This window comes from Zingiber officinale, chromosome 4A (genome assembly GCF_018446385.1).
Source record: "Zingiber officinale cultivar Zhangliang chromosome 4A, Zo_v1.1, whole genome shotgun sequence".
Classification (NCBI taxonomy): Eukaryota; Viridiplantae; Streptophyta; class Magnoliopsida; order Zingiberales; family Zingiberaceae; genus Zingiber; species Zingiber officinale.
The window spans coordinates 160,177,801-160,205,081 of record NC_055992.1 but is presented as its reverse complement, the minus strand read 5'-3'; the positions used below and the strand labels follow the sequence as shown (position 1 = coordinate 160,205,081).

Sequence of the window (27,281 nt, the reverse complement as noted above, 5' to 3'; positions counted from 1 at the left end):
TCAAGTAGGTCAAGGTTGACCGGATACTTGACTGGAAAGTCCTGGTGAGTGAAGCCAGGCAGACGGAAAAGTCCTGGTGAGTGAAGCCAGGCAGATTGGAAATCCTGGTGAGTGAAGCCAGGTGAAAACCCTAGTGAGTGAAGCTAGGTGAAAGTGAAAGTCCTGGTGAGTGAAGCCAGACAGTGGGAAAGTCCAGGTGAGTGAAGCCAGGCAGTTGGTGAAAGTCCTGGTGAGTGAAGCCAGGCAGTGGGAAAGTCCTGGTGAGTGAAGCCAGACAGTTGTGAAAGTCCTGGTGAGTGAAGCCAGGCAGTTGGAAAGTCCTGGTGAGTGAAACCAGGCAAGGGAAATTCAGATGGGTCAAGGTTGACCAGACATCTGGTGAAAAGTCCAAGCAGAGAGCTTGGCACGGGAAAAGTCCAAGTATGGAGACTTGGCACGGAGAAGTCCAAGTATGGAAACTTGGCATGGGAAGTCGGAGAGAGCTCGGTAGCTCGTTCTCCGGACTGTGATCAGAGAGGGCTCGGTAGCTCGTTCTCTGGATCGGATGGAGTCGGAGAGGGCTCGGTAGCTCGTTCTCTAGACCGGACGAAGTCGGAGAGGGCTCGGTAGCTCGTTCTCTGGACTGGACGTGGAAGTCGGAGAGGGCTCGGTAGCTCGTTCTCCGGACTAGGTCAGAGAGGGCTCGGTAGCTCGTTCTCTAGACCAGGCGTTAGGGTTTAGAGCTGGGAAGCTCTAACCTAGCCATTGGATCGGTCGGCAGACCGATCCAGTGATACTGTGGTTTCCTGATCGGTCTGGAGACCGATCAGAAAGCGATCAGTGTGCCTCTGTGAGCTTACTGATCGGTCTGGGGACCGATCAGCATGAAGCCTGATCGGTCGCCGGGACCGATCAGGGTACGCACAGAGAGTTGGGCAACTCTCTGTAAAGCATTCTGATCGATCTAGGGACCGATCAGCATAGAGCCTGATCGGTCCCCATGACCGATCAGCAGCACCCTGGACCGATCAGGGTGGAGCCTGATCGGTCCAGGCCTAGCCGTTGTGACTCAACGGCTAGGCTATTTCGGGCTTCTGTGTTCTGGCCTTTTTGCCTTGCAGGTTCGCAGGTTGGCTCAGGATATCAGAGGTTATAAAAGGATCGAGAGGCACTACAGAACGGTCTACGACTTCTTGCTTCTTCTTCCTCCTCTGAACTGAGCTGCTGTTCTTCTGAAAGCTGTGCTCTTGAGCTTTGCTGAGCTCCGAAGCTTCGTGTGAGCTTCTTCGACTGAGTTGCTTGTTGGCATTCGTCCGTGAAGTTGGTGCTTCATCCGGGACTTCAGTCGACGAGAAGACAAGCGAGTATTTGTACATTCATTGTGTATTTTGTTCTTGCTCTTCTTTGTATTTCCATATTGCTGTTGCAAGCTATTGTGGCGAGGTTTCTCCACCCACAAGGAGTATTTATTAGCCGGTTCTCCGGGGACTCATCCATCGACGGATTGATAGGGCTCGTCCACCTTACGGACACGCCGAGGAGTAGGAGTATCACCTCCGAACCTCGTTACATCCATCGAGTTTGAGGTTTGTCTTCTTCCTTTTCGTTTCTACGGTTTCATTTCCGCTGCGCTAACCCTAATCGTAGGAAGAAACGCGAAGAATTTGGGGCGGCTATTTACACTCCCCTCTCTAGCCGCAATCCATCGATCCTAACACAGCCATCGAAGTCAGTGCCGACGAATTCTGTGCTGATGAATTCAGTGCCGACGAATTTAGTGCCAATGATTTTGGTACAGACAAATTCAATGTTAACAATTTTGGTGTCGTGTGGCCCACCAAATCGTGCTTTGGGAGTTCTCTCAGATTACTTCGTCTTCACGCTTGACCAGTACCAATAGGAGACGAATGACTTATGACTCTGTGAAGCCGTCTTGACGAAAGCTCGACGTGGATATAAATAGAGGCGAGGCTCAAGAGCATTGTTTTGGTTAATGCCCTTACCAGTGCGCGTTAGCCATAATATATACTTAGCGTAAATTTACTTTTCATAAAATTTTATATTGTGATCATGTCTCCATGAGATGTATCCTTATATGTGTGTAGTGCGTGTATTGTAATAATTAAGAATTATTATTTTATCTTTTGATGTGCATGTTTACAAAATATATTTTAACACTCAACTATATCAACCATTACCTAACATTATATCCCTCTATATATTATATAATGACACACTGGGCACTAACGTCATGCGTGCCCAGTGTATCATCAATTTTTTTATTATTTATTTTTTAAGCTCTCGATTTTATCAAACAGACCATATCTCTTTAAGGTTTAAGAATTAGATTATAGTATTAAGTATAAAATATTTTTCATAACAAATTTTTTTAGGTGTTCACGGGTGTGCATATATATATATATATATATATATATATATAAGATTGATATGCTGCGCGCCTGCCCAGTGCGCGACTGTGCGTGACTTGCCTCCTGAACCTCCTGATCGGTCTCTGGACCGATCAGGGAACCTCCTGATCGGTTCAGAGACCGATCAGGGAACCGATCATTTTCTGATCGGTCTACAGACCGATCAGGAGGTTCCCTGATCGATCCAGAGACCGATCAGGAGGTTCCCTGATCGGACTGGTGACCGATCAGGAAGGCAAGTCGCGCACAGTCGCGCACTTTGCAGGCGCGCAGCATATCAATCCTCTATATATATATATATATATATATATATAAAGTTGATATTCTGCGCGCCCGCACAGTGCGCTACTATGCGATCGCGCAGGATATCACTGATTTTAGTTTTTTTTTTTATTTTTGAATTAAAAAATAATTAAAAAATTTTTAAAAAATTTTATTTCTAGGGTTCAGATTTTGGGTTATAGTATCAAAGCTATTTTTTTTAGATTTTACCTCTAGGGTTCAGGCTTTGAGTTATAGTATCAAAGCTAGGGGTGAGTAGTCAACCCGTCAAACCGACCAACCCGCTTATACCGACCCGAACTAAACCGAAAAAACAAAATCCGCCTGATATAGGGCCGGATGTAGGGTCATGATATTACATTATCTGATCTAGTAGGGTCGGATAGTTTTTTATCCCAATAATCGAACCAACCCGATCCATGATCACCCCTACTTGTAGTAACTACTGCCGATAAGTTGTTACACGTTATAGTAGCTACTGCGGATAAACTGCTATACGTTGTAGCAGTGGTGGATCCAGACAAAAACACATGGAGGTGCTGAAGTAGGTGGATTAGGATTTGTGAATACAAGATGTAGCCATTGTGATGGGCCTTGATATGATTGGATGATAGAAGCAAAGCAGTGCGTTTAATGATCAAGGAAGTTGAAGAAGACACTTGATGACGAATAGATGCGCTAGAAGTTTGTTGGTGTTTCAGCTAATCCTAATACGTAGCCAAGAACATATATATTTGAGGTAGTTTTGTTTGTGTATTACATTGATAATTCATGCTATGCCATGGATAACACGAAGTTGGTCTAACTCGATGAGAAGATGAATAATATCAAATAAGATCAGGTGAGATCTTCAAAGTAAAAGTAAAATTAGATGTAGATTAGAGAGAACCAATTTTCCAATCACATCCCTCTGATTGTATAGTCTTAATTACTCGTCTTAAAGAGAAAGAACCAAAATTTTCCCTACAGGAGTGTAAATAAAGTTTCATTTTCCCCCTTTCTTTGGGCAATACCTAAATTTGAATCAACAACCAAGACAGAATCCATTTGAAGACAAAACTCCACCTACCATCTTGCGGGACGAGCAGATAGTCAGTCGCATTCAATCGTCTGGACGGAGGGGCACCGACGAAGCGTGGAGCGTAGCGGCAAGCCCATCGATGTCATCACCCCGGCCTTCCCTACAACATCCATGTTCCCAAACGCCCGAGCGGCCAGGATCGTGAGCCAGACCCTGGCAGCAAGATCGCTCCGCTCCGACTCGGGCACATCGGCGGAGAGGTGGAGAAGGTACTGATTCCTGGGGTGATAGATGGCAAGGAGCAGCTGCGGGATGTGTCGAACATCCCCTCGATCACCAACTATTAGTACACGAAGGTGGGCGGCGCCGCGATGGATGTCGGTGGTACTAGGGCAGTGCGCAAAGAAGGTGGAGGAGGTCGTCAAACTAGAGATGGCGAAAAGTACGAGGATAATGGGCACGAAGCAGACGGAAATGAATAGGAATATCAATTTCATCGCTACGGAGGGTGTGCCCCAGTGCCAACAGTCGAGCGCAACAGACGTAGCCGAAGCTAGTGTACTCGCCACCCCTCATACTGCAGCAGAATTTTCCGAGAGCAAGGGGGTGCTCAAGCACACCCCCGCTCCCCTCTGGATCCATCACTGCGTTGTAGTAGCTACTGCCGATAAGTTGTTACACGTTATAACAGCTATTGACGATTAGCTATTACAACGTGTAATGAGTAATGTCTATTATCGTTTTAAAATATTTTATTTTTATTATTTTATATTTATATTTTATATTTCATTGGATATAGGGTCGGATATCCAAATAACTGACAACCCGTCGGATATTTAATACATAATAACCGCTGGATATAGGGCCAGATGTAGGGTCATGATATTACATTATCTGATCTAATAGAGCCGGATAATTTTTTATCCCAATAACCGAACCAACCCGATCCGCGATCACCCCTAATCAAAGCTATTTAGGGTTTAGACTTTAGGTTATAGTATCAAAGCTATTTTTTTTAGATTTTACCTCTAGGGTTCAGACTTTTGGTTATAGTATCAAAGCTATTGTTTTTAGATTTTACCTCTAGAGTTCAGACTTCCCAATTAGGTTATAGTGTTTGGTTTTAAAATAAAATTAATTTAAATATTTATTGAGTATTGTAATATGTTGAGAGGATATATTAATGTATTAAAAATTTATATAAGGAAACATTAATTTTTTTAATTATTTTTTTAAATTTAAAATATTTTTAAAAAGCTATTAATTGATCTCCTGCGTGACGCGCACTGTGCGCGTGGCGCAAGAGATCAAAACCATATCCTACGCGCTCGCACAGTGCGCGACTGTGCACGCGCGTAGGATATCACTGGTTTTATTTTTTTTATTTTTTTTTAATTTTTGAATTAAAAAAAATAATTAAAATATTTTTAAAAAATTTATTTCTAGGGTTCAAACTTTGGGTTATAGTATCAAAGTTATTTTTTTTAAAATTTTACCTCTAGGGTTCAGATTTTAGGTTATAGTATCAAAACTATTTAGGGTTCAGGCTTTGGATTATAGTATCAAGCTATTTTTTTTTAGATTTTACCTCTAGGGTTCAGGTTTTGGGTTATAGTATCAAAATTATTTTTTTTAGATTTTATCTCTAGGGTTCAGGATTTGGATTATAGTATCAAAGCTATTTTTTTTTTTTAGATTTTACCTATAGGGTTCAGACTTCCCAATTAGATTATAGTGCGTGATTTTAAAAAAAATTAAAATAAAATTAATTTAAGTATTTATTTACTATTGTAATATGTTGAGGGAATATATTAATGTATTAAAAATTTATATAAAAAAATATTTATTTTTTTAATTGATTTTCTTAATTTAAAATATTAAAAAAATCTAAAAAAAAAAAAAAAACCGATTGATATCCTCTACGCGCGCACAGTGGGCCGACGTGCAGGATATCAATTCTCATATATATATATATATATATATATAAACCATCCATCTTAAAAGTGGATATATATATATATATAAACCACCCATCTTAAAAGATCCACGAGGAGCCAAAACAGTAACAGTTGAATAATTACAGAAGAGGAACAATTGTTACTTTGATACCTCTCTATCGTAACTAGCATTCGATCGCTAACATTTCTCCTAGACGACTCCACTGATCGCGGATCTAACCAACAACAAGAACGAAAATGGCCAGGAATTCTTTATCCAATTACTTTTGACATTCTTACGAATCTTGAAAAAAAAAATCTCCTTTAAATCTCCACGACTCAGGACTCTTCTGCCACTCTTCTTCCTCCTTCCTTTCCCGTTCTTAAAAATCTCACCTTTAAATCTCGCAAAAATGGAGCTTTCTTCCGTCCGAACGGGAAAGGAGCCATTTTTCTCCGGCGCGGTGATTCCCCCGGAGGTGGGTTTCTCGCACGCCGCCGGCCTGCCGGAAAAGGGGAAAGATGGTGGCGGAGCAAAGAGACGCAGAGCAGAGCACAGCTCCGGCGATCACCGGGAACAGGACAGCGGGAAGAATTCCTCGCCGCCGGAGCCTCCCAAGGACTACATCCACGTCCGAGCGAGGAGAGGGCAGGCCACCGACAGCCACAGCCTCGCCGAGAGGGTAAGCCGCCGGCGCTCCGCCGTCCGTCCACCACCGTAAATAGTCATAATCCCTGATTCGCTCATTCACCAGGTGAGGAGAGAAAGGATCAGCGAGAGGATGAAGCTCCTGCAAGGTCTCGTCCCCGGCTGCAACAAGATTACCAGCAAAGCCCTCGTGCTCGATGAGATCATCAACTACGTGCAGTCACTGCAGCGACAAGTCGAGGTTTCCGATGAAAACAAGATCTTTCACCGCGATTCTCTCTGTAACACACGTTTCGTCACCAATTCTAATCTTTGCTTCGATCCTCTGTTTCAGTTCTTGTCCACCAAACTTGCAGCCTACATGGAGACTCTCCTCGATCAAAATGTAAGCTTTTGAGTTCTGCAATTCGATTCATTTTTTACTCCAATTTCTCAGTCATTTGCAATTCAGATCGATCAGGGAGATGCTTATCCAAGAATGCAGCTTGAATATCCTTACCTCGATGGATTCACAGATGCTCTCTCTCAGGTCAGTGATTCGTGGGACGATGAACTCCAGAGAGTTGTTCAGAATTGGAAGAGTTCTTACTGAGCTCTTGTCGATCGGATTAGGGTTGGTTTCTGTAAATACATGCACCGTTTTGAGGGATTATGGTGCTGCTGCTTAGGTTTGTAATGGAGAAAAGGGGGGTAGGTCATATGTGAGTCGATTGTTGAACGTAGAGAGGTTTAAGTGGTTGTTTAAGTTGACACAAACGAAAGAACAGTTGCTTGGTCTAGTGGTAAGTTTATTGAATTTAAAGACTTTCAGTTCAAATTCATACGATAACATTTTAAGAGTGATTTGATTCTGTGATGCGAAGGGGCACTTTCCAATCACAAATTAGATTAGGGATTCAAGAAGATCCTAAGACAAGCCGAATCTCAATAATTAGATAAGGCTAAAGATTGCTCTTACACTGCTTGCTAAAATCTATCACCTCAAATTGTGAAATCCTAAACCCTCAATCGAACATTGATACGTCTAGAATGCAAAATAGCCTCTCCTATAAGCTCACTAGGTAGAATCATCCAAATAACACGTAGAAAGGCAAGAATACTTTACGATAAAATTCAAATGTAGCAAGGTAGTGAATCACACTAGTAGCACTATCTAGATACTAGGCATCCGAAAAAATTTAACTGAGAAGAGTCAAACAAAAACTCTAAAATAGAGCTCATCTAACTCTTGAGCACTCTAAAACCCGACAAAACCCAACCTATCATTACTCTCATTACCTAACACGAGACTTCATTCTCCTCCCTAGTTCTCTTCTCTATTCACATAAAGGCTTAACGCTCAATGCGTCACCGACTCTTTCTACTAAGACACATCATCTGAGTAGGTTTGCTAAACCGTAAGGACAAACGAAGCAGTTGATGGACTTTGGATCCTGTTCTTCTTCACTAATTAATTAATTAATCAAGCAATCAAACAAACCTGGAAAACTCTTTAATAATAAATGACATGACGTGAAACCTAAAGGTTGTTGGCGGGTGGCTTTTGGGGCCACGCAGAGAGACTTGATCGGTACCTGAAACAGCATGCGAGAAAGGGATTTGATGTGTGCGTTTGATCGCCTTTTGCTCCTCGCTTCGCGGTTAAGTCTGGTCGTCAGGTCCTCAGTCAGCATCCAAGAGCGCACTGAATGAAATTAGATAATTATTGCATGTACTTACACAGTTTTTAACAAGCAAATGGATCTTCCTTCTGAGATAACTCACCATTTTCTCAGAAAAAGAAAATCTTCATTACAGATGTAGAAAAGGATAAACACACTCCTGAGACTCAAATCATTTTAGCAACAGGATGGCTTACTGGAAGTTTGCTTCACCTCGTCGGTTCCATTGCTCGTGAGGGTTACCCTGTTGAGGGACAATTCGGCTTTGAAGGAATCAGAGTTTAGCACCTTCCGGCTCATATTGTTGTATATCTCTTTGATGACGATCTCAAAGGCCTCCTTCACATTTGTGGAATCCAGAGCTGAAGTTTCGATAAAAAACAGCCCTTCAGCTTCAGCAAGGCTTTTTCCTTCTTCAACAGATATGTTTCGGATGTTCTCCAAATCACATTTATTGCCGACGAGAAGCTTTGCCATAGTGGTGTCGCAATGTGCTGCATTGCATTTCCAATTTCCCAGTCAGTGCTTAGAGGCATAAAGGCATTATATTTCAAAGTAAAACAGGAACTGATTCACGATAAGGAAGAGATATTAAAGGTCATATGATCTGCTTAAGGTAATATGCATATAAACCTATAGGAAAAAGAGAGAAAAAAAACAATTTTATCTTACCAAAAACATTATTGTAAACATGTATAGCACACAGAATTTGGTCAGTTTGCAGGACCAAGCATTCGGTTCTTAAAAGTAGGAGGTGAAAAATATTTACATAGCCAAGCAGTCAGTCTCCAAAAGTATGAATGCTGAAGATATTTATATATATAAACAAGCACTCCTCAGAGAAGCAAGGACACCTTAACGAATAACATAAAGGAGGGATTAAGGTCTGTGTTTTAGGGATTCAAAATTAAAAACTGTGAGAAGAGAATCATCATTTTCAAAAAGACTGAACATCTTTTTTTGTATAATACAGGGAAAAAATGTAAAAGAGATGAAATTATAAGATTCTTATTTGGCAAGTAAATCTCTCACTTTGTACAGCTAGCTACCTTTCATTGAGAAATATATAAAAAAATATTAGGAAAACTTAACCAATTTATTATTATGGGAAAATATCTATAAAATTTAACAAATTAAAACAATACCCAAGCTAAAAAGGTTTAGTTAGTAAAAATAATTATCCTTATCATTCAATAATCATAGTTACAATCCAAAAATTAGTATTAAGACATAATGACTCAGATTATCCATGAGATGTAAAATGTAATTTTATGAAAATATTTAAGGGTAAAATAAAATTAAAATCATTCTTGGCGAAAATTCGAAAATTCTAAAACTATAAGGTCTGGCTAATGGGGAATTTCTATTGAAAATATATAAAAAAATATATATAGGAGCAAATAGTAATTTTCTATTAATATTGAGGCAAATGGTGATACAACTATGAGTTAAAATGGAATTTTGGATAAAAAATTAAATAATTTGAAGCATAAAAAATATAAATTGGCTAAAAATTTAGAAGTGAAATGAAAAACTAAAACAAATAAAGGGGGGGGGGGGTATCTGCAACCATAAAAACTTCAAGGTAACAATCAGATTTGGAATTAGAAAAGTCAGATGAATAAAGGAGCAAAATACTTAAAAAATTTGAAGACCATAATGTAATTTTTTTTGTACCACAAAAAGATGAATATATATATATATATATATATATATATATACAATTAACAACTTTAAAATAGAAATAATTTTCATGCAGATTTCATGATAATTACTAATTTTTTCATTGAGATTTTATAAAAATAGAAACCTGTAATGAACTGTTTCTAAACGACAATAAAACATAATAATTTTGAGAAGTTTTTTTTAAACAAAAAATTTTATTTTGATGGTTACATTCTTGTAATAGATGTTATTTATATTAGTTTTTTTCCTAAAAAAATGAAAATTAAAAGATATTTTAATTTTCAAACGGGCCCTAATGTATTTGAAGGAAACAAATTTTGATGCAATAGAAAAAAGGCAATATATAGATATTCCTGTTAGCAAAGTCAACCTATCCTTAACACAAGATCAAAATTTCAAAAAAAAAAACCTTGCAATCAAACATCTATGCAGTAAGTAATAAAATAGATACCCTACTAAATTAGTTAAGTAACAGTTTAAGTAAGTTTGGTTGAGTTTAAAATAATTTAAATAAACTCTCTCTCTCTATATATATAATTGTACATGTTGACTGCATGTGTCAGATGCGGCCATATTCTGTTGCATATGTAGACCAAATGGAGGCATTCATAAGAGTGAGACACTCATGTTGAGAAACTCTCCCCCAGAAATTGGCATAGACTGAGCAGTGAAGAACAAAGAAAGGAAAGAAGGATAAGAGCTAACTTTGCAAATGAAATTGTATTTATCCTGTTCAGATCAAGACAATAATTTATGTTTTCCGGCATCCAATTTTTGATAAGAAAATCTTGATGATGCAATTTTTTGTTTACTGCCAAACACAATAAGAAAATTTGTCTTTCCTTAATAAACATATATTTTTACAGTCAACTATTCTGGCTTGATGAGCATAGTTTGACCACCAATCCAAATCACTTGACTGCCTTTTAGCACCCTTATACTATCGAATTTCTCATAAAATTTGATCTTAAGACCAAACTTATAAAAATGCACGCCAATCACAAGGATCACCGATGATATGTGACAGAGACAAGAGTGCATACTCAATGGACATCTCTAACCAAATTCACTTGCAGGACCACATTTTTTTTTTTATAAAAATCTACCAACATTTCTAGGTGCATGCATTGGTGTTAAGTTGACAGATAAATCTTAGAACACATTAGAGACATGGAAAGTGATTTGTTGAGTTGAGTTGTTCTCTAGATGAAGAGACCTATAAATGAGTAAGACAGTCCTGACAAATGATACATGCATTTAGCATGAGAGCTGACCAAGAAGTATCTTCTAAATAAATATTTACGACCTGTTCAAATTAAGTGAAGTAGTTTCTTGGTTATAAGTCATCTTATAACTGAACTTATACAGGCAATTTTTCTTGCAAGAGCAAGTTAAGATGGAGATGGAGATGGAGATGGAGAAAGAACTTCCACTTTCAATAGTTAGTGTTCGAAATGGATGAATTGATTGTTCGAGTACTTAACCAACTCGATTTGCACACTATCTTTAAATCAGCAAATGTTTCTAATTTTACATGGTTAGTAATTTCCTTTGCCAATTCTATCAAAACGGGGGGAAAAACTACACATTAGTTCTTACGAGGTCTCTATCTACTGACTGAAAAGGGTAGAAAGAAGCAATCTCTATTGACACTACCTTCGATTTTTGATGATCAGTTTGGTTAATCGCTATATCATTAGTCAAATAAAAAAAAAGTGTCGCATGTTGCAAAAGAGTCAGATCCACCACAGAAATAAGATCCATTTTATTCCCAAAATCGAGAGCGCGGAACATAAATCAACAGCGGATCCAGAGTGACAATCACGAAGATCAAAGAAACGAAGAACATTAGAGCACGTACTGTTGATCTCCTGTAGCCAGCGGGGGATGCTGTCGAAGGTGGTGCGGCGTGAGATGTCGTAGACGACGAGGGCCCCGACGGCGCCGCGGTAGTAGGCGGAAGTGACTGCACGGAAGCGTTCCTGGCCGGCGGTGTCCCAGATCTGGGTCTTAACTTCCTTGCCGTTGATCTCCATGCTCTGAGTCTGGAACTCGACGCCGATGGTGGCCTTGGAGTGGAGATTGAACTCGTTGCGGGCGTAGCGAGAGAGGAGGTTGGACTTCCCCACCGCAGAATCGCCTATGATGACGATCTTGAATAGGTACTGTTCGCCGTCGTCGCCCTCCATGGCTAGGATCGGCCGATGGCGATCTACTTCTTCTCCCTTTCTTCTCAATCGCCACTGAGCGTTTGACTGAACGTCGAAGAAGTGGGCACCATCGTGATCGTGGACACTCTGGTAGTGCCTTTTGGGCTCTATTATTATTATTATTTATTTATTTATTTATTTATTAATTTATTTATTTATTGTTAATAAAAGCAAACAATAAACTATAATTATCATAAGGGTGTACCTTTTCATTAAAAAAATCCCATTTGGCAAAAACTAGCTGTTTTGTTCTCTCTCCAAATCATACGCCCCACTCTACTTTATAAGAAACAGAGTGTCCTTCCCAACCGTACGCATTTACTCTCGTCTTTAGTACGTTTTTATTGTTGTCTCACACTTAGAACGTATTATAGTATCTATAAAATTATAATTATTATTCTCGTGATTATGCGATAATTAAAATAATATTATCATACTAGATCATATGATCAAATTTGATACTTAAATATATCTTTTCTCATATCTTAATTATTACACTAATGATTAGTATTATCTTCGTATTAATATAGAAACGGATTGACGGGATATAAAAATAAATAAATCATCTTTTATAATATTATGAAATTATAATTATTATATAGGTTATAGTAATTATGATTTCATAAATGTTACAATATGAATGTTAGATGAGCATATTAAATTTATATTGTATTAAGTGAATAATTGATGAATAAATATAAAAAATAAGCAAAAGATTTTTTTTTTTATATAATTTTAAATTTAATATTATTTTTATATCCTCAGATAGATTGTTTCTGAAAGTAAGCGCACATGTATTTTCTAGAATTGCAATGATTTGAAATATAATGTAATTTCTATATTCTAAGTTTCAACATAAAATTAAAATTTTTGTAAAATAAATGAAATTTGAGTTGCCTATCAGTAAATTTTCACCGAAATTTATTTATTAACAAATTCGATTTGTAATTGCCATTTATCAAAGCCGTCTTAGCTCAGCTGGTAGAGCGCGTGGCTTTTAACCACGTGGTCGTGGGTTCGATTCCCAAAGACGGCGCTTCTTTTAATTTTGTGAGGAGTTTGCCATTAAAAAGATGCAGGTATATTATTTGTCTTTTGAATCTTTTTTCAAAAAAGATATATTATTTACATTTAAAGTTTCTATTTTATTACTTTTTATTATTTACAAAAATTACATTAGATTTCTAATTTCAACACATTATATGACGTAATATATGGGATTTTGGCGGACCACGTGACGTAATAATCTGTCCTCTCCTTTCTTCTTCTTCTTCTTTTTTTTTTTTTTTATTTTTTTTTCCGATTCCTCCGTTCTTGGCCGATCGCCTTCCTTTCTTCCACCGCTAAAAAGCGTCACATTTCCGCCGGCCACCGTCTGCATCCGCCGTTCTCTTCTCCGATCGCATGCGGCGCTAATCGTCGCGAACAAAAATGGTGAGGAAGAAGAGGCATCGCCGCCTCATCGTATTTCTCCTCTTCTTCCTCCTCTGCTTCCGCCCGATCCAATGTCGCTCCGCCACATCCTCCGAAGACGTAGACGCCATGTCCGACCTTTCCCTCTCCCTCTCCGGCCTCCCCTCCAGCTGGAAGCCCGGCTCAGACCCTTGCTCCTGGGACGGCGTCACCTGCTCCGCCGGCCGCGTCACCGACATCAATCTCGTCTCCCGAGGAGTCTCCGGCTCTCTCCCTCCCTCCCTCTCCTCTCTTTCCGCCCTCACCTCTCTCAACCTCCAGCACAACCGCCTCTCTGGCCCCCTCCCCCTCCTCCCCAACCTTTCTTCCCTCCAATCCATCTCCCTCGAAGACAACGCCTTCGATTCCATCCCCGACTCTTTCTTCGCCGGCCTCCTTGGCCTTCAATCCATCACCCTCGATGGCCTTCCCCTCGCTCCGTGGAACCTCACCCGCGACCTTGCCTCCGCCGCTGGCCTCGCTGAGTTCTCCGCCGCCAATTCCTCCCTCTACGGCCCCCTCCCTGACTTCCTTGGCTCCCTCCCCAGCCTCAGCATCCTTCGTCTCTCTTACAATCACCTCTCCGGCACCCTCCCCCCGTCTTTTGCCGGCTCCGGTCTCCAGCAGCTCTTCCTCAACAGCCAGCAGTCTCCCGACAAACTCTCCGGTCGCATCGACGTCATCGGCGCCATGCCCCAGCTCACCGTCTTCTGGATCCAGACCAACGCCTTCACTGGCCCTATTCCCGACCTCTCCAATCTCACCTCCCTCGAGTCCTTCAACGCCCGCGACAACGCCCTTACAGGCGTCGTCCCTGCCTCCCTCACCGCCTCCCTCACCCTCAAAAACGTTTCCCTCTCCAACAATGTGCTCCAGGGCTCATTCCCGCAGTTCGCCAGCAAATCTGTTGCCGTTGATATCGACAAGGGCAACCAATTCTGCAGGCCTGCACCTGGCCCGTGCGATCCTCGTGTCACCGTGCTGCTCGACATAGCTGCCGGGTTTGGTTACCCCGCTCTGCTCGCCAAGTCCTGGAAGGGCGATCAGCCCTGCGGCGCCAATTGGCTCGGCGTTACTTGTGACGCGCAGGGGAATGCCATCGTCCTCAACTTCGCTAACCAGCACTTCGGCGGGGAGATCTCACCGGTCTTTTCCAATCTCACCTCGCTGCGCCAGCTGATCCTCAGCAGCAATGACCTGTCCGGCTCGATTCCCGGGAGTTTGACGCAGCTCCCGCAGCTCCAGCTGCTGGACGTCACCAATAATAGCCTCTCAGGCAAGGTCCCTGCATTTGGCACTTCTGTGACGCTCAAGCTCGACGGCAACCCGAAGCTTGGAGACGACTCTGGTTCAGGAGGTGGAAGTTCTCCATTCAGTAAGTCAACGCCGTCTTCTTCAGCCTTGATTGCCGGCTTGATCTTAGCCATGGCGGTAGCCATGGCGGTCGTCATTGCTTGCTCAGTCGGCTTTTATTATCGGAGAAGAAAACTAGAAGAGAAATCCAAGCACATACTGACTGATACACAATCATATAAGATAGGACTGAATGGATTGAATTGCAATAGTGAGAGCATTGCCCCGATCAGCACCGACAGTTTGAATCAATACTCAGTTGAAGCTCAAAGCATGCACATCTCAATTCAATCCCTGAGAACGGCCACTGGTAACTTCAGCAAAGCCAATATCTTGGGAAGTGGCGGTTTTGGTGTTGTATACAAAGGGAACCACAATGGAACAGTGATTGCTGTGAAAAGAAATGGATATGATCTTATGGGTAACAAGGGAAATGAGGAGTTCAAAGCAGAGATTGAAGTTCTTAGAAAGGTTAAACACAAGAATTTAGTTGCACTTGTTGGGTTTAGCAATGAGGATCGAGAAAGACTTTTGGTGTACGAGTACATGGCTGGGGGTACCTTAACAGAACGTCTATTTAAGTGGCAGGATACCGGCGAACCCCCGCTGAATTGGAATCAGCGGCTCGTGATTGCTCTGGATGTTGCTAGAGCAATAGAGTACTTGCATAGTTTTGCTCAAGAAAGTTACATCCACAGAGATCTAAAGCCTTCTAATATACTATTGGACAAAGATTTGAGGGCAAAGGTTTCTGATTTTGGGCTAGTCAAGCTCGCCGCAGATAATCAAAAATCAATGCAGACGCGGTTAGCAGGCACATTCGGGTATCTTGCACCTGAATATGCTAGTAAGTTAGTTCGATGCCTAAAGTTTCATGAATTGTTTTGTTTAGGAACTTGCTTATATCAAACTTAATTGTTTCTCCATTCTAGATTTCCAATGTTCTTCCTTTAGTATCGCCATTTATCAATTATGTTTTGTTTGCATCTATGAATTTTGTGTTGTCTGTAGGAAATGTTTGCACACTCACACACGAAGAAACTCAATTGTAACCTCACTAATAGGGTTTTCGCATATCGAATTGTAGTCTGAGCTAGATGATCCTCCCCAAGTAATCATGAAACACACTAAATGAGCTAGCTGTGCAATTTAAGCTTTGATCACATTTCGTTAGAGCTCTTCATTTATTTTATTTTTTCATTTTCATGAACTGCACAGCTTGTTTTATCGAAAGAAAGATGCTATTGATGGTTGGTTAATTGATACCTATTGACAATTCATCTGTACAACGCGGGTTTTCTCAAGCATAGCACAAGGTGTGAAGGTAGTGTTATTTATGATTGTTTTAAGGATCGAAAATAGAGGGTATAGATGTGGAGATATGTTTGTAGAAACTGCTTATGATTCTCTTTTGAATCTTATTGTAGAGTAAAGCTAATATATTGATCCTTGATTCGATAGTTGCTGATTGCTAGAATCTTATTGGAACAGCCACAGGAAGGGTGTCGACTAAAGTCGATGTTTATGCATTCGGCGTGATACTAATGGAGCTAATTACCGGAAGAAAAGTTCTAGACGAGACGCAAGATCCTGAGGACATCCATTTGGTGGCATTCTTCCGCAGAAAATTTTCCCAAGAGAAGGACAAATTTCTAACTGAAATGATGGATCAGACTCTAGAACTAGACGAGGAAGCTAAGCAAAGCTGGGCAGAGGTGGGCGACCTAGCATGGCACTCGACGACTCGAGAGCCCCACCAGAGGCCTGACATGAGCCATGCCGTCAACCGACTAGCCCCCCTGGTTGATCAATGGAGGCCAACGAACTATGTCGATGAAGATGATGATGAGCCAAGCATGAGTCTCACAGAAAGGATGGAGAGATGGCAATGTAAGGATACCACTTTCACCACATATACATTTGATTCCACATTGAAGTGAAGAACTTTGGAAATCTGAACAGATTAACAGAACAAGAATGTATCACCCAAAGTATTAATCTGTCAGGATTGTAACCTTAATTTTCTTAATTCATTCTTTGATACTCTATAATATTTTAGGTTTAAGTCTGATATATTAACCATCAACTGCTGTTTCTGCTCACTAGCAATAACTATCTTCTCAAAATGGGTTTTTGGTGTCTCAAACAAGTAAATTATAAAGATATAAGGATTATTACATAATAAAAATAATAAATAAATAAATAATTCCTGGCGGACGCCCTCGGAAAAAACTCCTCCAGCTCTCACTTTTTTACTACAATAAGTTTTTTTTCGGTGTAAAATAATATTTTTTCTGTCAATTATTATTTTATCTAATGATAAAAAAAAGAAAATGAAAAACTTTATAAATAATTATATTATTAAATGAAATTTAATTAAATACATAAACGGAAGACACACGTATACAAATAATCGTTCTAAACCTTCTCGAAAATATAGCTCACGGCGCTAGCGCTGCACCGCCAGAGAGCCGCCACCACTTCGCCGGCTACCTCCCACACTCCGGCGACCACCTGCAGCGCCACCTCGGATGCCATGTCCGATGCGCTCCGTGCCAGGTCGAGCGCCTCAGCCGCGATCGACGCCCCAAGTCGGACCGACCCTGCCGCGACGGCGACCAGAGAGTCGAGCAGGGTGGAGAGGGCGGCGACGGCCGCGTCACCGAAGAGACCCACGGCGTGCCGGAAGGTCGAGCTGAGGAGGACGCGGGCGAGCTCGAGCGCGTCGTCGCAGGCCTCGCGCTGGGCCTTCACGAGGCAGACGACGGCGACGGCGACGACGGCCGCCGCTCTGAAGACGGCGGCGGCCAGTAAGCATGCCAACGCGCTAACTCCTCGGAGTATAAGCTGTAACACGAGACCCGCCATTAATTAGAGAATTAAAGCTTAATTACTTGGAGTTTTAAAGGAGATTAAGGATACATGTAAGTCGCTTTCGAGCATATTACCTCTTAATAATTGCTTCTTTGTTTAATCCATTAATAATTGTGCAATAAGCAAATATTATGGCTCCATTAATATGTTTTTGAGGCTCATTTGATAATAAAATAAATTAAGGTGGTCCTAAGCCGCAAGCTCCATGTTTGTTGTGATGTTTTTATCTAACAACCTTTTGTTGAATTTTAAATATGAAATTTAAAGTAGAAAAAAAATGATGATAATATAGTAAAATAAATAATTAATAATGAAACAAGCTTCCTTTAATTATGAGCTTCTAAATTATTATCAAAAAATGATAATAAAATTCAACACTTTGGGTCAATGCTCATTCTCCCCGAATGAGACATAATGTTAAGTATTAATTTTTATATTAAAAAATTATTAAAACCTGAATAGACAAAAATAGACGAATTGAATCATTGAACACAAAACTAGAGCGTTGGAGACTTGGAGTTAAAACCTCTTAATAGTTGCTCTTTTGATAATATAATTGATTTCAATATATATATTTACAAAATAGTCCAGTACACGAAACTCTTATCAAAAAATTATTTTAAGAATTCAAACTCAATTCGACCTTTTGATCACACAATAATAATTTTACTGTTACGTATGGCTCCCTTTGAATTGATTTCAATTTATACATAGAATTATCTCAGCCTGATTCATTTTGTTTCATCTGCTGTTTTATCCATACAGCTTTTGTTGTATATGAAGAAAATTATATATAAATAAATTTAATGAATTAGCATATTTATATGATTCCTAGGCCATTTTTATTATACTGTTATCGAGTGGAATATCGCCCCTTGTGCGGGAATTACACTGGAAAAATAGCGAGACAAAAAATATATGGTGACAAATTGCTAATCACTTGTAATATAACATATTCAATATACAAGTGGCAAATTCACCTTAACTGAAAGTGAGAGTTAAAGAGGAAGGGCTTCTTCCTTGAGAATTCCTCCCATTTGCATCCTCCATGATCTATCCACTAGAGATGAAAGTTCTCTGAAACATAATGATATATCATCAGACACAATGCAGCCTGATATGCAATAGTTCATCAAACCAGTGTTTTCTCGTTGAATTATTATAACAAAAACAAAATATAGAAATTATGATAAGTATGATCTTATGAAGCAGAATACAATTGACGATTTAAAAATCAGAATGATAATGCGAAAAAAAAAATCAGGGAAGTAAAGAAGTTTGTAGCGAGAGCAAATTTCCTAGTACTAGATGTTCTACAACATTTGAATCTTAACAATTTCAACATGAAAAATAGATGGAACATTTGCCAAAGAGTTTAGTCAGCAAATCACAATAAGTAATTAGATCTAAAATTCCTTGCACTGTTACACATAAATTCAAATTAAAGGGATATTGATGAAATTGTTATTGCTCAAAACGACAAAAGAGATAAGTCGAGCATACCTTAGGTCATGGCTAACAACCAGTATGGTCAATTCCTTCTTTAAATGCTTTAGCAACTTCACAACATCAGCACGAGCTTTCCAATCTGATTAAGCCAGAATCACATAAGCGGTGTGGCAAAGAATTTTTTTACCATGTCTATGTGTCATTGTGTTGGCAGTACTAAGAGAAACCTTTGAAGAAGAGATTAGATTGAAATGACATAATAACATTTTTCAAAAATATCTAAGATTTTTTTGGCTAGTATGAGTAAAATTTCATACCAAGACCTGCAAGTGGCTCATCTAGTAGCAAAAGTTGTGGGGTTTGAACCTAAAAACCATAAATAGTCAGAACTGAACTAAGAAAGGAACCATTATTTTACCACCATCAGTTATAATATTCAATAAAGCATCAGCTATTAGAATTTTTCTCACTAATTGAATTGCTAAAGCAAGGCGTCGCTTATAGCCACCACTCAGAGAATGAGGGTCTTCATCCAAAGATATATTATTCAAGCCAACCTGGATTTCCATGTAATATGAGCAACGAATCAGTAACTTTCAGAAGTTTACAAACTCCAGATGGACTATTAATAAGCTCATGGCATGGTATGACCAGTCACTAATCTTAAGGTACCAACTAGCAAATTCTCTACTAGGTAACTTAATCTTGTTATATATGAACATACTGATTCCTTGCAAAAGTAGTAAAGTAGTAGACTTTTACCGAGTTAATTGCATACTGTAGTTTTAAAGCGAGCCGTTCTCTCAACGCAAAATCTGCCTTCTGCCTTGGCCAGCCAAAGGTCATTTCCTCGAGAATAGTATTGGCCAAAAAATACCTAATAGTTTGCAATTTCAAATTGATAAGTTTAAAAGTCTGACAATAAATATAATGGATATAAAAGATAGAGCTTCTATATGTGCATGGAGCTATAGTTTTGAGAAAAATCAGACCATCAAGCCTACACTTTTTGATAAAAATGAACTATCAGCAACTGCATAATTCTGCAGGAGTCAGATCATTATCAATTAAACTATTATCAGGAATTAGACTCGCTATACTTTGTGAGAATGGTGTAGAATATTTACTCCATATGTAGAATTAGACTCCCTATGCTCACTTATATTTACTCGGGAGAAAAATGAGGTTTGTTTTTCTCTTTGTACTTGCATTTGTATTCCATATCAAGAGAAAAATCATTTGTACTAGGCTTTCTGCACCTATTGAAAGGTGATTTTCATAGTGGTTTTTCAGGAATGATTCACCTAACGAATTAGTTGCCCATGGAGTAAGAGTGGAGCTCTGAACCACTAAACTCTTAGGAGGCGTTTGGTTTAGGGGTTCGAAAATAAGGGAATGGAATAATAGAAATATAAAGTGTTTTGTTAATGGATTTGGGAATAACAATTTTGGAATCATTCCTAAATAATTTGAAAGGAACAAAACCCAATTAAAGGGGCGGGTTTATAATTCATTCCCATCTCCAAACCCTCCTCTTTTGTTTTCTGCCGCCACTCACGAAGATGCCCTTTTTCTTTCCGCCGCCCACGAAGATATCTGCTGCCCTTGGGATGGAGCTGCCACCGGAGTTTTTCTTGCTGCCGCATGCTCCCAGCCAACAGCTTCTGCCACTGACCAAGACAAGAGGAGCCGGCCTCCTCTTGAGCTGACAGCCACCCAAGGAGCCCCAGCCAAAGGTTGGCCGGACAACCATGCTGCTGCTGCCAGAGCAAGACCCAGCCAAAGAGTTGGCTGGATCACAAAGGAGCTGTTGCTGCCTCGTTTAGCTGCTGCAGCCCATCGCCGGTGGCACCCTGCTGCCTCCAGCGGTCCAGGCATTTGCTGCAGGACTTCCTGCCAACCTTCCAGGTTTTGGACAGCAGCACAACACCTGCTGTGTTTTTCTCCAGCCGCCGGAAAGGAGGAAGGTCTTCTTTTGATTGACACTGGTTTCCTACCCTTGCTGCCAGAATTCTTCCACCTTGGAGCACTGAACACTGCCATCTCTGGACCTGCTGCCCCTCATTGGCAGCGGGGTTTTTGCCTCCAAACAGCAGCAATAGTAGCTGCTGTTCACCTTGCTTGGTACTGCCAGGTTGCCTTGTGCCACTGAGTACAGAGTCAAGATATGATCCCTCTCTCGGATCGCTTCGTTTACAACCTTCGGCTAGTATCCAAGTGGAGATACGACTCCTGACTTAGAGATGTTGCCTCGATAATAACTCGGTGTGGATACGAGTAGAGGAAACTACTTTGGGGATGACTGTTATCCTGAATTTTGTGATAACAATGCTGTTTTTTTATGGCGTTGCTAGATTTTGTGAAAACTACCTTGGGGATGGCTATTATGCTTTATTTTGTAACAGCAGTGCTGAGTGTTGTGATGGTCTTGTTGGATTTTGTGGAAACTACCTTTTCTTCTCCCCACCTCGTCAATAGTCAATATGTATGTAATGTACCGTCTACAATTGTTTTTCTAGCTGCTACAACTATGACCTTTGAAAGTTTACTATACAGTTATAGCAGCTACTACACAGTTGTAGTAGTTACGGTTTCATTGCTGCTATGAGTTCATAGCTGCTACAACTGCATAGCAAACTTTCAAAAATCATAATTTTTAACTTAGATATCAAAATGAAACGATCTTTTTTTTTAATTATATATCTCTAAACGAGCTTCGATTCAAAAAAAAGATTGTCTAATTCTAATATCCGAGTCAAAAGTTATGATGTTCGGAAGTTTGCTACACAATTATAGCAGCTTCACATGTTGTACCAACTATGGTTTCGTAACTGTTACAACTGTGTAGCAGTTATGAAACCATAGCTGCTACAACATGAAAAATAATTTTAGTTGTACCAGCTACGAAATTGTAACTGCTACAACATAAAAAACTGATTTTATTTCAAAATAATAATAAAAAAATATGTTTCAAGTTATTAGGAATAAAAAATAAGAAAATAATTACAAAATACCATAAAAGCAATTTTAGAGACAAAATGTACAGAAACGTTATAGGATATTATAATTTATTTTAAGGGTAAATATGGTATTTGTTGTATTTGTATTCCCAAACCTTTGGCAAACCAAACAACAATCTTGACAATCATACCTAATCCCAGCTTATAAACCAAACATCAATATTGGAATGGCTAAATCCATTCTCATTCCAGTATACTATCAAATTCATTCCCATTCCAATTCCTACACCCCAAACCAAACGCAAACTTACTGTTAGCATTGCATATTATATTAATTTATTTCCATTGTGTTTGCACTCTTGATACAATCAACCAAACAAAGACTTGCCCTTGCATTGCAAGAGAAAAAGAAAGTTTTATTTTCAGGTCACCGACAATTCGACCCCTCTAGCCAGTCATATCTTCCTACACATGCTCCTTGAGGCATGGAGGGATATATGCTGTACAGCTGTAGCATCAATGAATCAAACATTGCCCAAGGATAATGGTATACCTCTCAGGAAACTGAAATACCATACCAACACTTTCTGGTGCTAATGGTTCTGATGATTGACTTGGATTACCATCGTTTCCATATCTCTGAATGGTTATGGAACCAGATGTGGGTTTTGAAAGTCCAGCTAAAAGCTGCATTAAGAATAAAAAGGGTGAGCTGAACAATGGGACTGCAACTAAATTGCCAGTGTAGATGAACACATTAGCCACCAATTTATACATGTAAGAGAGTAGTTTTTCCACTTCCACTTCGTCCAAATATCAAACCAAAGCTGAAAACCCCAGAAAATGAGGTCAGTTAATGAAAAAACACCTTCTCAAATTGAAATTTTACAGTGTAGGGGTAAATTGACTGGCTAGTTTAATTACCTTTTCTCTGGAAGAGAAAAACTAACTTCATCCAAGAGATTCTGTTGTGTCCCAGGTGGCCGATAGTTGACCCTTCTTACCTTAAAACAAAAACAAGTGCATAATTTCAGAATATTATGACATCCAAAATCAATGATAAGATCTCATAGGTACAATATATTAGAAGGAATAGAGTTAATTGAAATATGGGTTGGCAAATGTTCTATCAAACTCCAAATAGGAGTTGGAAGTTGAAGTTTTATTTCTTATCTCCAAAGAATACATCATCACCATCATTTTGTGTTTGTTCCAACTATTTGGATCCACTTCATGAACATGTTCAAACCACTACCATCTCAATCAATTTCTCCAATCATCTAACAGAGATACACTAATTGGTCTCAGAATTTATTTTTAGTTTATCCTTACAAGTAATGCAACACCTTCCCATAAGTATCATCATCTCTATAGCCTTATATTATTACATGTTGCATTCTAACATCCCAACACTTAGTCCTATAAAGTACAGTAGGTCATACCATAATCTTATAAAATATCCTTTTTAGCCACAGTGGCACGTGATAGAATACAAGGCTCCAAAAGATCCCCTCTATTTTGACCATCCATCCTTTTATCCTATCAATATCTTATTTTCAAAAAATGATTCCAAGATATCTAAAATTTTGTGCAGAACTTTCATGTCCATTCTTTTTAACTATTCCCTCAATTCTTTCCTTATTACTAAATACATTTCATGATTTAACTTAAATCATTTAGTTTCTAAAATTTTCTCCCAAAATTTAAGGTACAATTATTTATGCTCTCATTAATTAACAAAATATTATTGGAAAACAACATATACCAACGACATCTATCTTGAATCTGATTGGTGAATTGATCTAAGGACTAGATAAAAAGCTAGGAATTTAAGATTAACTCTTGATGTATATGTACAGTAATATGACTTAGCTCTAAAGAATGTATTAGACTATAACAATGTAAATATGATTGCAAGAAAAGTATTTTTAGAATCTGGTACCATGGTTAAAACAACAAGAAAGCATTGAGAACAACTGAAGTAAATTCAAGAAGAGAAATAGAAGAGTAGCTTAAGGAATTGTAGAGAAAACTTGTACCGAAGCAAGAAAAACAACAATAAAATTAATGCTTAAAAATCCACTTAATAAGTTTTCCGTAAGCATAGTGCTAATCGTACTATTTTGAAAGCAATTGAATTTCCTTATAGAAAAAAAAAATCCATGTAAGAGATACATAAAGAGAAACGCCCTTTGTGACATTTTGAGGAGTGTTGAGACTAACTCTCCTTCCCATGAACCATTGGTTTCAATTAATATATTTTGAATAGCTAACCAATCTTCAGGATCTAATAGCTAAAACAAGCTACCAAAAGTAACATGGGGGATGAGAGACCCTTACTTCAAGGCAAGAATGTGCAAATGAGATTCGAAGTGCCCGTGTCTTTGAATCAACCCTTCTTGACATAATTAGCAAACAAAGAATTAAAAAATGTCAAAGAGAACTTGCTAAGCATAGTTCAATTGAAGTACTTTAGACATATGGAGTATGAATGTGGAAGTTGGCTACAGATGGTGGCCAGGAGACACTAGACATAGAATGGGCATTGGACAATATCTTGGAAATTTTTTGCAAATAACATTTAGTGAACCGAAGAAGTAAATGCTTAAACATCTTACCTCCACTTTGTTGTGTGCCCAATCTTGTATGAAGGGAAGCTATTGTGCCCAAGACCAATGCCAGGATGACCATAATCAAATGGAATAGTAACACAATTAATGACAGAAATCACAACCTTCATGATGGTGGATAACACTGCCTCAGAGCTTTCCTACCGGTAGGCTGCAGACAATAATGGACACATAATTTCATACATAGGATGGAAGTGATTCGACATACTAAAGTGGGTAACAACATCTATAATTGCAAACTTCAAAACACTAATGACACATACATCATCTAGTGTATTTCCAACACAAGTTTCTCACAATCTGACGTGAAGCACTGTTTGAAATGAAAGCAAATATTAGCTAATCCTAAAAAATAAAAATATAATAAACAAGTGCAAAAATGCTAAATTGCTAAGAAGAGAGTTAAAACCACTACTTGAGAGGACCAGCTATCCTAATTGTACTAGTAGAAGTAGCATTGAGCAGCAGACTTAATTGACAAAAAATATGATGAAAAACCATTAAAGAAAGGAAATTTTTTCTGCCAGACTGAATGTAAGCAGTCTGCAACATCTCGAATTCAATACCAAGCTACCATCTACAAAAACTTTGCAATATCAACAAAGATGGTCAAAACTAATTACATCGTCGTAGTGGAACCAAAAGAAGGTGGCTTAACCTTCTCACCTCATTGAGGATGGACATTAAGCTCAAGAACCCATACTTAAATGAAGAGAAACAATTTAACCCTCTATGAGATATATACCTCCAGAAGATAAGGCGGCCGAGGTCTTCGAAATAGCCGGCGGCGATCTCCTCCGTCCCGTAGCAGACTCGCCACTCTCTTCGCCAGTTCGCCTCTTCCTCTCTCCCTTCCGGTTGATATCGGATTTTAAGAAAAATTCGATCCGGTTTCCTAAACAGGCCGACTAATTTTGGGCCGCTCAGTAACCGAAAATGCCCACTAATGACTTCAACCTATTTTCTACGCCGTCGAAGCGTCACTTGGGAGATACGTTCCTCCGATACCCTCGATCCGCACCTGCCGCTGCTCTCCGTTTTCCGATCTCATCATCTTCTTCTTCTTCAAGGTTGTTCGTCTACGCCCCGATCTGTAATCTTCGTCTTGTTTACGCATGGTGATTCAAATTTGGCGTGTTCATGCTGAAGTTTGCTTGCGTTTTTTTTTGTCGATCTAGGGCTTCGCCTATGATGTCAACCGATGCTTCGTCTTGTTTACTTTGCTATTTATGTTTGTTTTTCTTGTTTGTAGATGGATTGGCAAGGTCAGAAGCGCGCGGAGACCCTAATGCAGATCTTGCTTGTGGTTTTCGCAGTCGCCGCCTTGGGGATCGGGTACACCCTTGCCTCCTTTCAGACCATGATGCTTATCTACGCCGGTGGAGTCGTGCTCACCGCGCTGATCACCGTGCCCAATTGGCCCTTCTTCAACCGCCACCACTTGAAGTGGTTGGATCCCAGTGAAGCAGAGAAGCATCCGAAACCGCAGGTGAATGTTCCCACCACTACCAAGAAAAAATCTTCCAAGAACAAACAGTAGTATTTCATGGAGTACCATTTAGCTTGTTGTCGGGCTCTTTGTTTTTCCTAGTTTGAGTGCAGAATCCATGTCTGAGTACTTAAGACTTCATTTTTCAGGATATCAATCTCAAAGTATGTGTGTTGTCATAAATACATTTAGCTAAGAAGCTGAGTTCTTCATTAATCGAGCTATTCTGTCATTTGTCTTTTCTTTCCACATCATTTTTTTACCATCCGAATGTCGTTACAGTATGGATTTTTAGAGTTCTACAAAAAAAAATTTTATGATTCCAATATGCCACATCATGCCACATCAACATTCTAAAAATCTATTGAAACAACTCCAATAGTTAGAGTTCTAAATAATTTTTAAGTGGTCTAATTAATAACATGTAATTGCATGGCTACATGCATATTATATCAATTTAAAAAAAAAACAGCTTTGAAATTTCACTACTGCTCTTAAAATGCAAAGCTCAAACCTTGCATCCACAATAGTTAAAACTTTTTTGTTCAACTTTTTTATTTTTCAAACCTCTTTAAAAACCTTGCATTGGAGATGCCCTTAATGTTAGTAGTTTAGTCGCTTCATGTTATGTCATTCAACTTGTAAGTTGCTTCATTCCAAGTAACATCTAAAAGTGCCTGTACCAAATTGTTCAACGTTGTGCAATGTTTAACGCCTTCTTCAGTAATTGTTTCCTTTAAACTTGGAATTATTATTAGAATTTATAATTTTGCAGATAATGAACTACTGTTATACTCAGTAGAACATCAGGAGAGAATTCTGATTGTGTTTGACATTATTACTCCTTAAAGTGAGAATGGCTTTACTTTCAGTTCACATAATGCATACGGCCCTAGTTGTTGGTTGGGCCGGTTCATTGGTTTATCCCTTTAACCTTGTTTTCGATCCAATTTAGAGAGAAGCTATCTTTGTTATACCCTTCATGACTCATTTAGGAATAAATCAACTCATGGGGTGGTTTGAGTATCAGAAGGAACTATAACGAATCCAGGTATAATTTATTAGTTCGTTTAGTATTAATTATACTCTACTAACCTAGTAAAATAGTTAAATTGCAATTTGATGTTAACTCAAATTTCATAATTATGTATAATATAATGTATATGCATAATTATATATTATATTTTATTAGTTGCTAAATATGCAGAACATTTCACATG

General features: G+C 39.1%; 5 protein-coding genes and 1 non-coding gene across 12 annotated transcripts in view; 4 read left to right on the top strand and 2 right to left on the bottom strand.

Moving 5' to 3' along the window:
- Positions 1–11,946, bottom strand: part of LOC121971972 (ras-related protein RABA5c-like) — a 39,718-nt gene extending 27,772 nt beyond the window's left edge. The window contains exons 1-3 of one of the 2 annotated variants that reach the window (XM_042523532.1): positions 11,506–11,946; positions 8,156–8,452; positions 7,872–7,981 (exon numbers count right to left, since the gene is read on the bottom strand). In XM_042523532.1, the coding sequence (XP_042379466.1) occupies positions 7,872–7,981; positions 8,156–8,452; positions 11,506–11,833 (735 nt within the window). In that variant the 5' untranslated portion in view covers positions 11,834–11,946. Of the gene's footprint in view, positions 1–7,869; positions 7,982–8,061; positions 8,453–11,505 lie in introns of those variants that run through there. The other variant, XR_006109286.1, reaches the window with a different exon arrangement.
- On the top strand, positions 5,850–7,126 carry LOC121971973 (transcription factor bHLH78-like). Its single transcript, XM_042523533.1, has 4 exons — positions 5,850–6,331; positions 6,404–6,538; positions 6,632–6,682; positions 6,749–7,126. The coding sequence occupies exons 1-4, from the start codon at positions 6,062–6,064 to the stop codon at positions 6,887–6,889; spliced, it is 597 nt and encodes a 198-aa protein (XP_042379467.1). The 5' UTR covers positions 5,850–6,061; the 3' UTR covers positions 6,890–7,126.
- An 871-nt stretch (positions 11,947–12,817) lies between the features above and the next one.
- Positions 12,818–12,890, top strand: TRNAK-UUU. Its single transcript has one exon. It is a non-coding gene; the product is annotated as a tRNA-Lys (tRNA).
- Positions 12,891–13,152: 262 nt separating this feature from the next.
- On the top strand, positions 13,153–16,680 carry LOC121971971 (receptor protein kinase TMK1-like). Its single transcript, XM_042523531.1, has 2 exons — positions 13,153–15,506; positions 16,151–16,680. Exons 1-2 carry the CDS (start codon positions 13,286–13,288, stop codon positions 16,597–16,599), a joined length of 2,670 nt encoding a protein of 889 aa, XP_042379465.1. The 5' UTR covers positions 13,153–13,285; the 3' UTR covers positions 16,600–16,680.
- A 1,714-nt stretch (positions 16,681–18,394) lies between these two features.
- On the bottom strand, positions 18,395–25,457 carry LOC121971968 (ABC transporter I family member 11, chloroplastic-like). Of its 5 annotated transcripts, XM_042523525.1 has the most exons (13): positions 25,318–25,449; positions 24,836–24,885; positions 24,561–24,723; positions 24,283–24,340; positions 22,867–22,946; positions 22,718–22,769; positions 22,496–22,629; positions 19,745–19,859; positions 19,453–19,539; positions 19,300–19,348; positions 19,037–19,121; positions 18,514–18,610; positions 18,395–18,424 (listed from the first exon to the last, which is right to left on the bottom strand). In XM_042523525.1, exons 3-12 carry the CDS (start codon positions 24,680–24,682, stop codon positions 18,532–18,534), a joined length of 861 nt encoding a protein of 286 aa, XP_042379459.1. In that variant the 5' UTR covers positions 24,683–24,723; positions 24,836–24,885; positions 25,318–25,449; the 3' UTR covers positions 18,395–18,424; positions 18,514–18,531. The 5 variants fall into 5 exon arrangements, with proteins under 5 accessions (XP_042379459.1, XP_042379457.1, XP_042379460.1 ...); XM_042523523.1 differs by having other exon boundaries at positions 18,395–18,610; XM_042523526.1 differs by having other exon boundaries at positions 18,395–18,610; positions 24,283–24,337; positions 25,318–25,448.
- Positions 25,458–25,505: 48 nt separating this feature from the next.
- LOC121971969 (probable signal peptidase complex subunit 1) lies at positions 25,506–26,277 on the top strand. Of its 2 annotated transcripts, none has more exons than XM_042523529.1 (2): positions 25,506–25,642; positions 25,825–26,277. In XM_042523529.1, exon 2 carries the CDS (start codon positions 25,825–25,827, stop codon positions 26,110–26,112), a length of 288 nt encoding a protein of 95 aa, XP_042379463.1. In that variant the 5' UTR covers positions 25,506–25,642; the 3' UTR covers positions 26,113–26,277. The 2 variants fall into 2 exon arrangements, with proteins under 2 accessions (XP_042379463.1, XP_042379462.1); XM_042523528.1 differs by having other exon boundaries at positions 25,545–25,690.
- Positions 26,278–27,281: the final 1,004 nt, after the last annotated feature.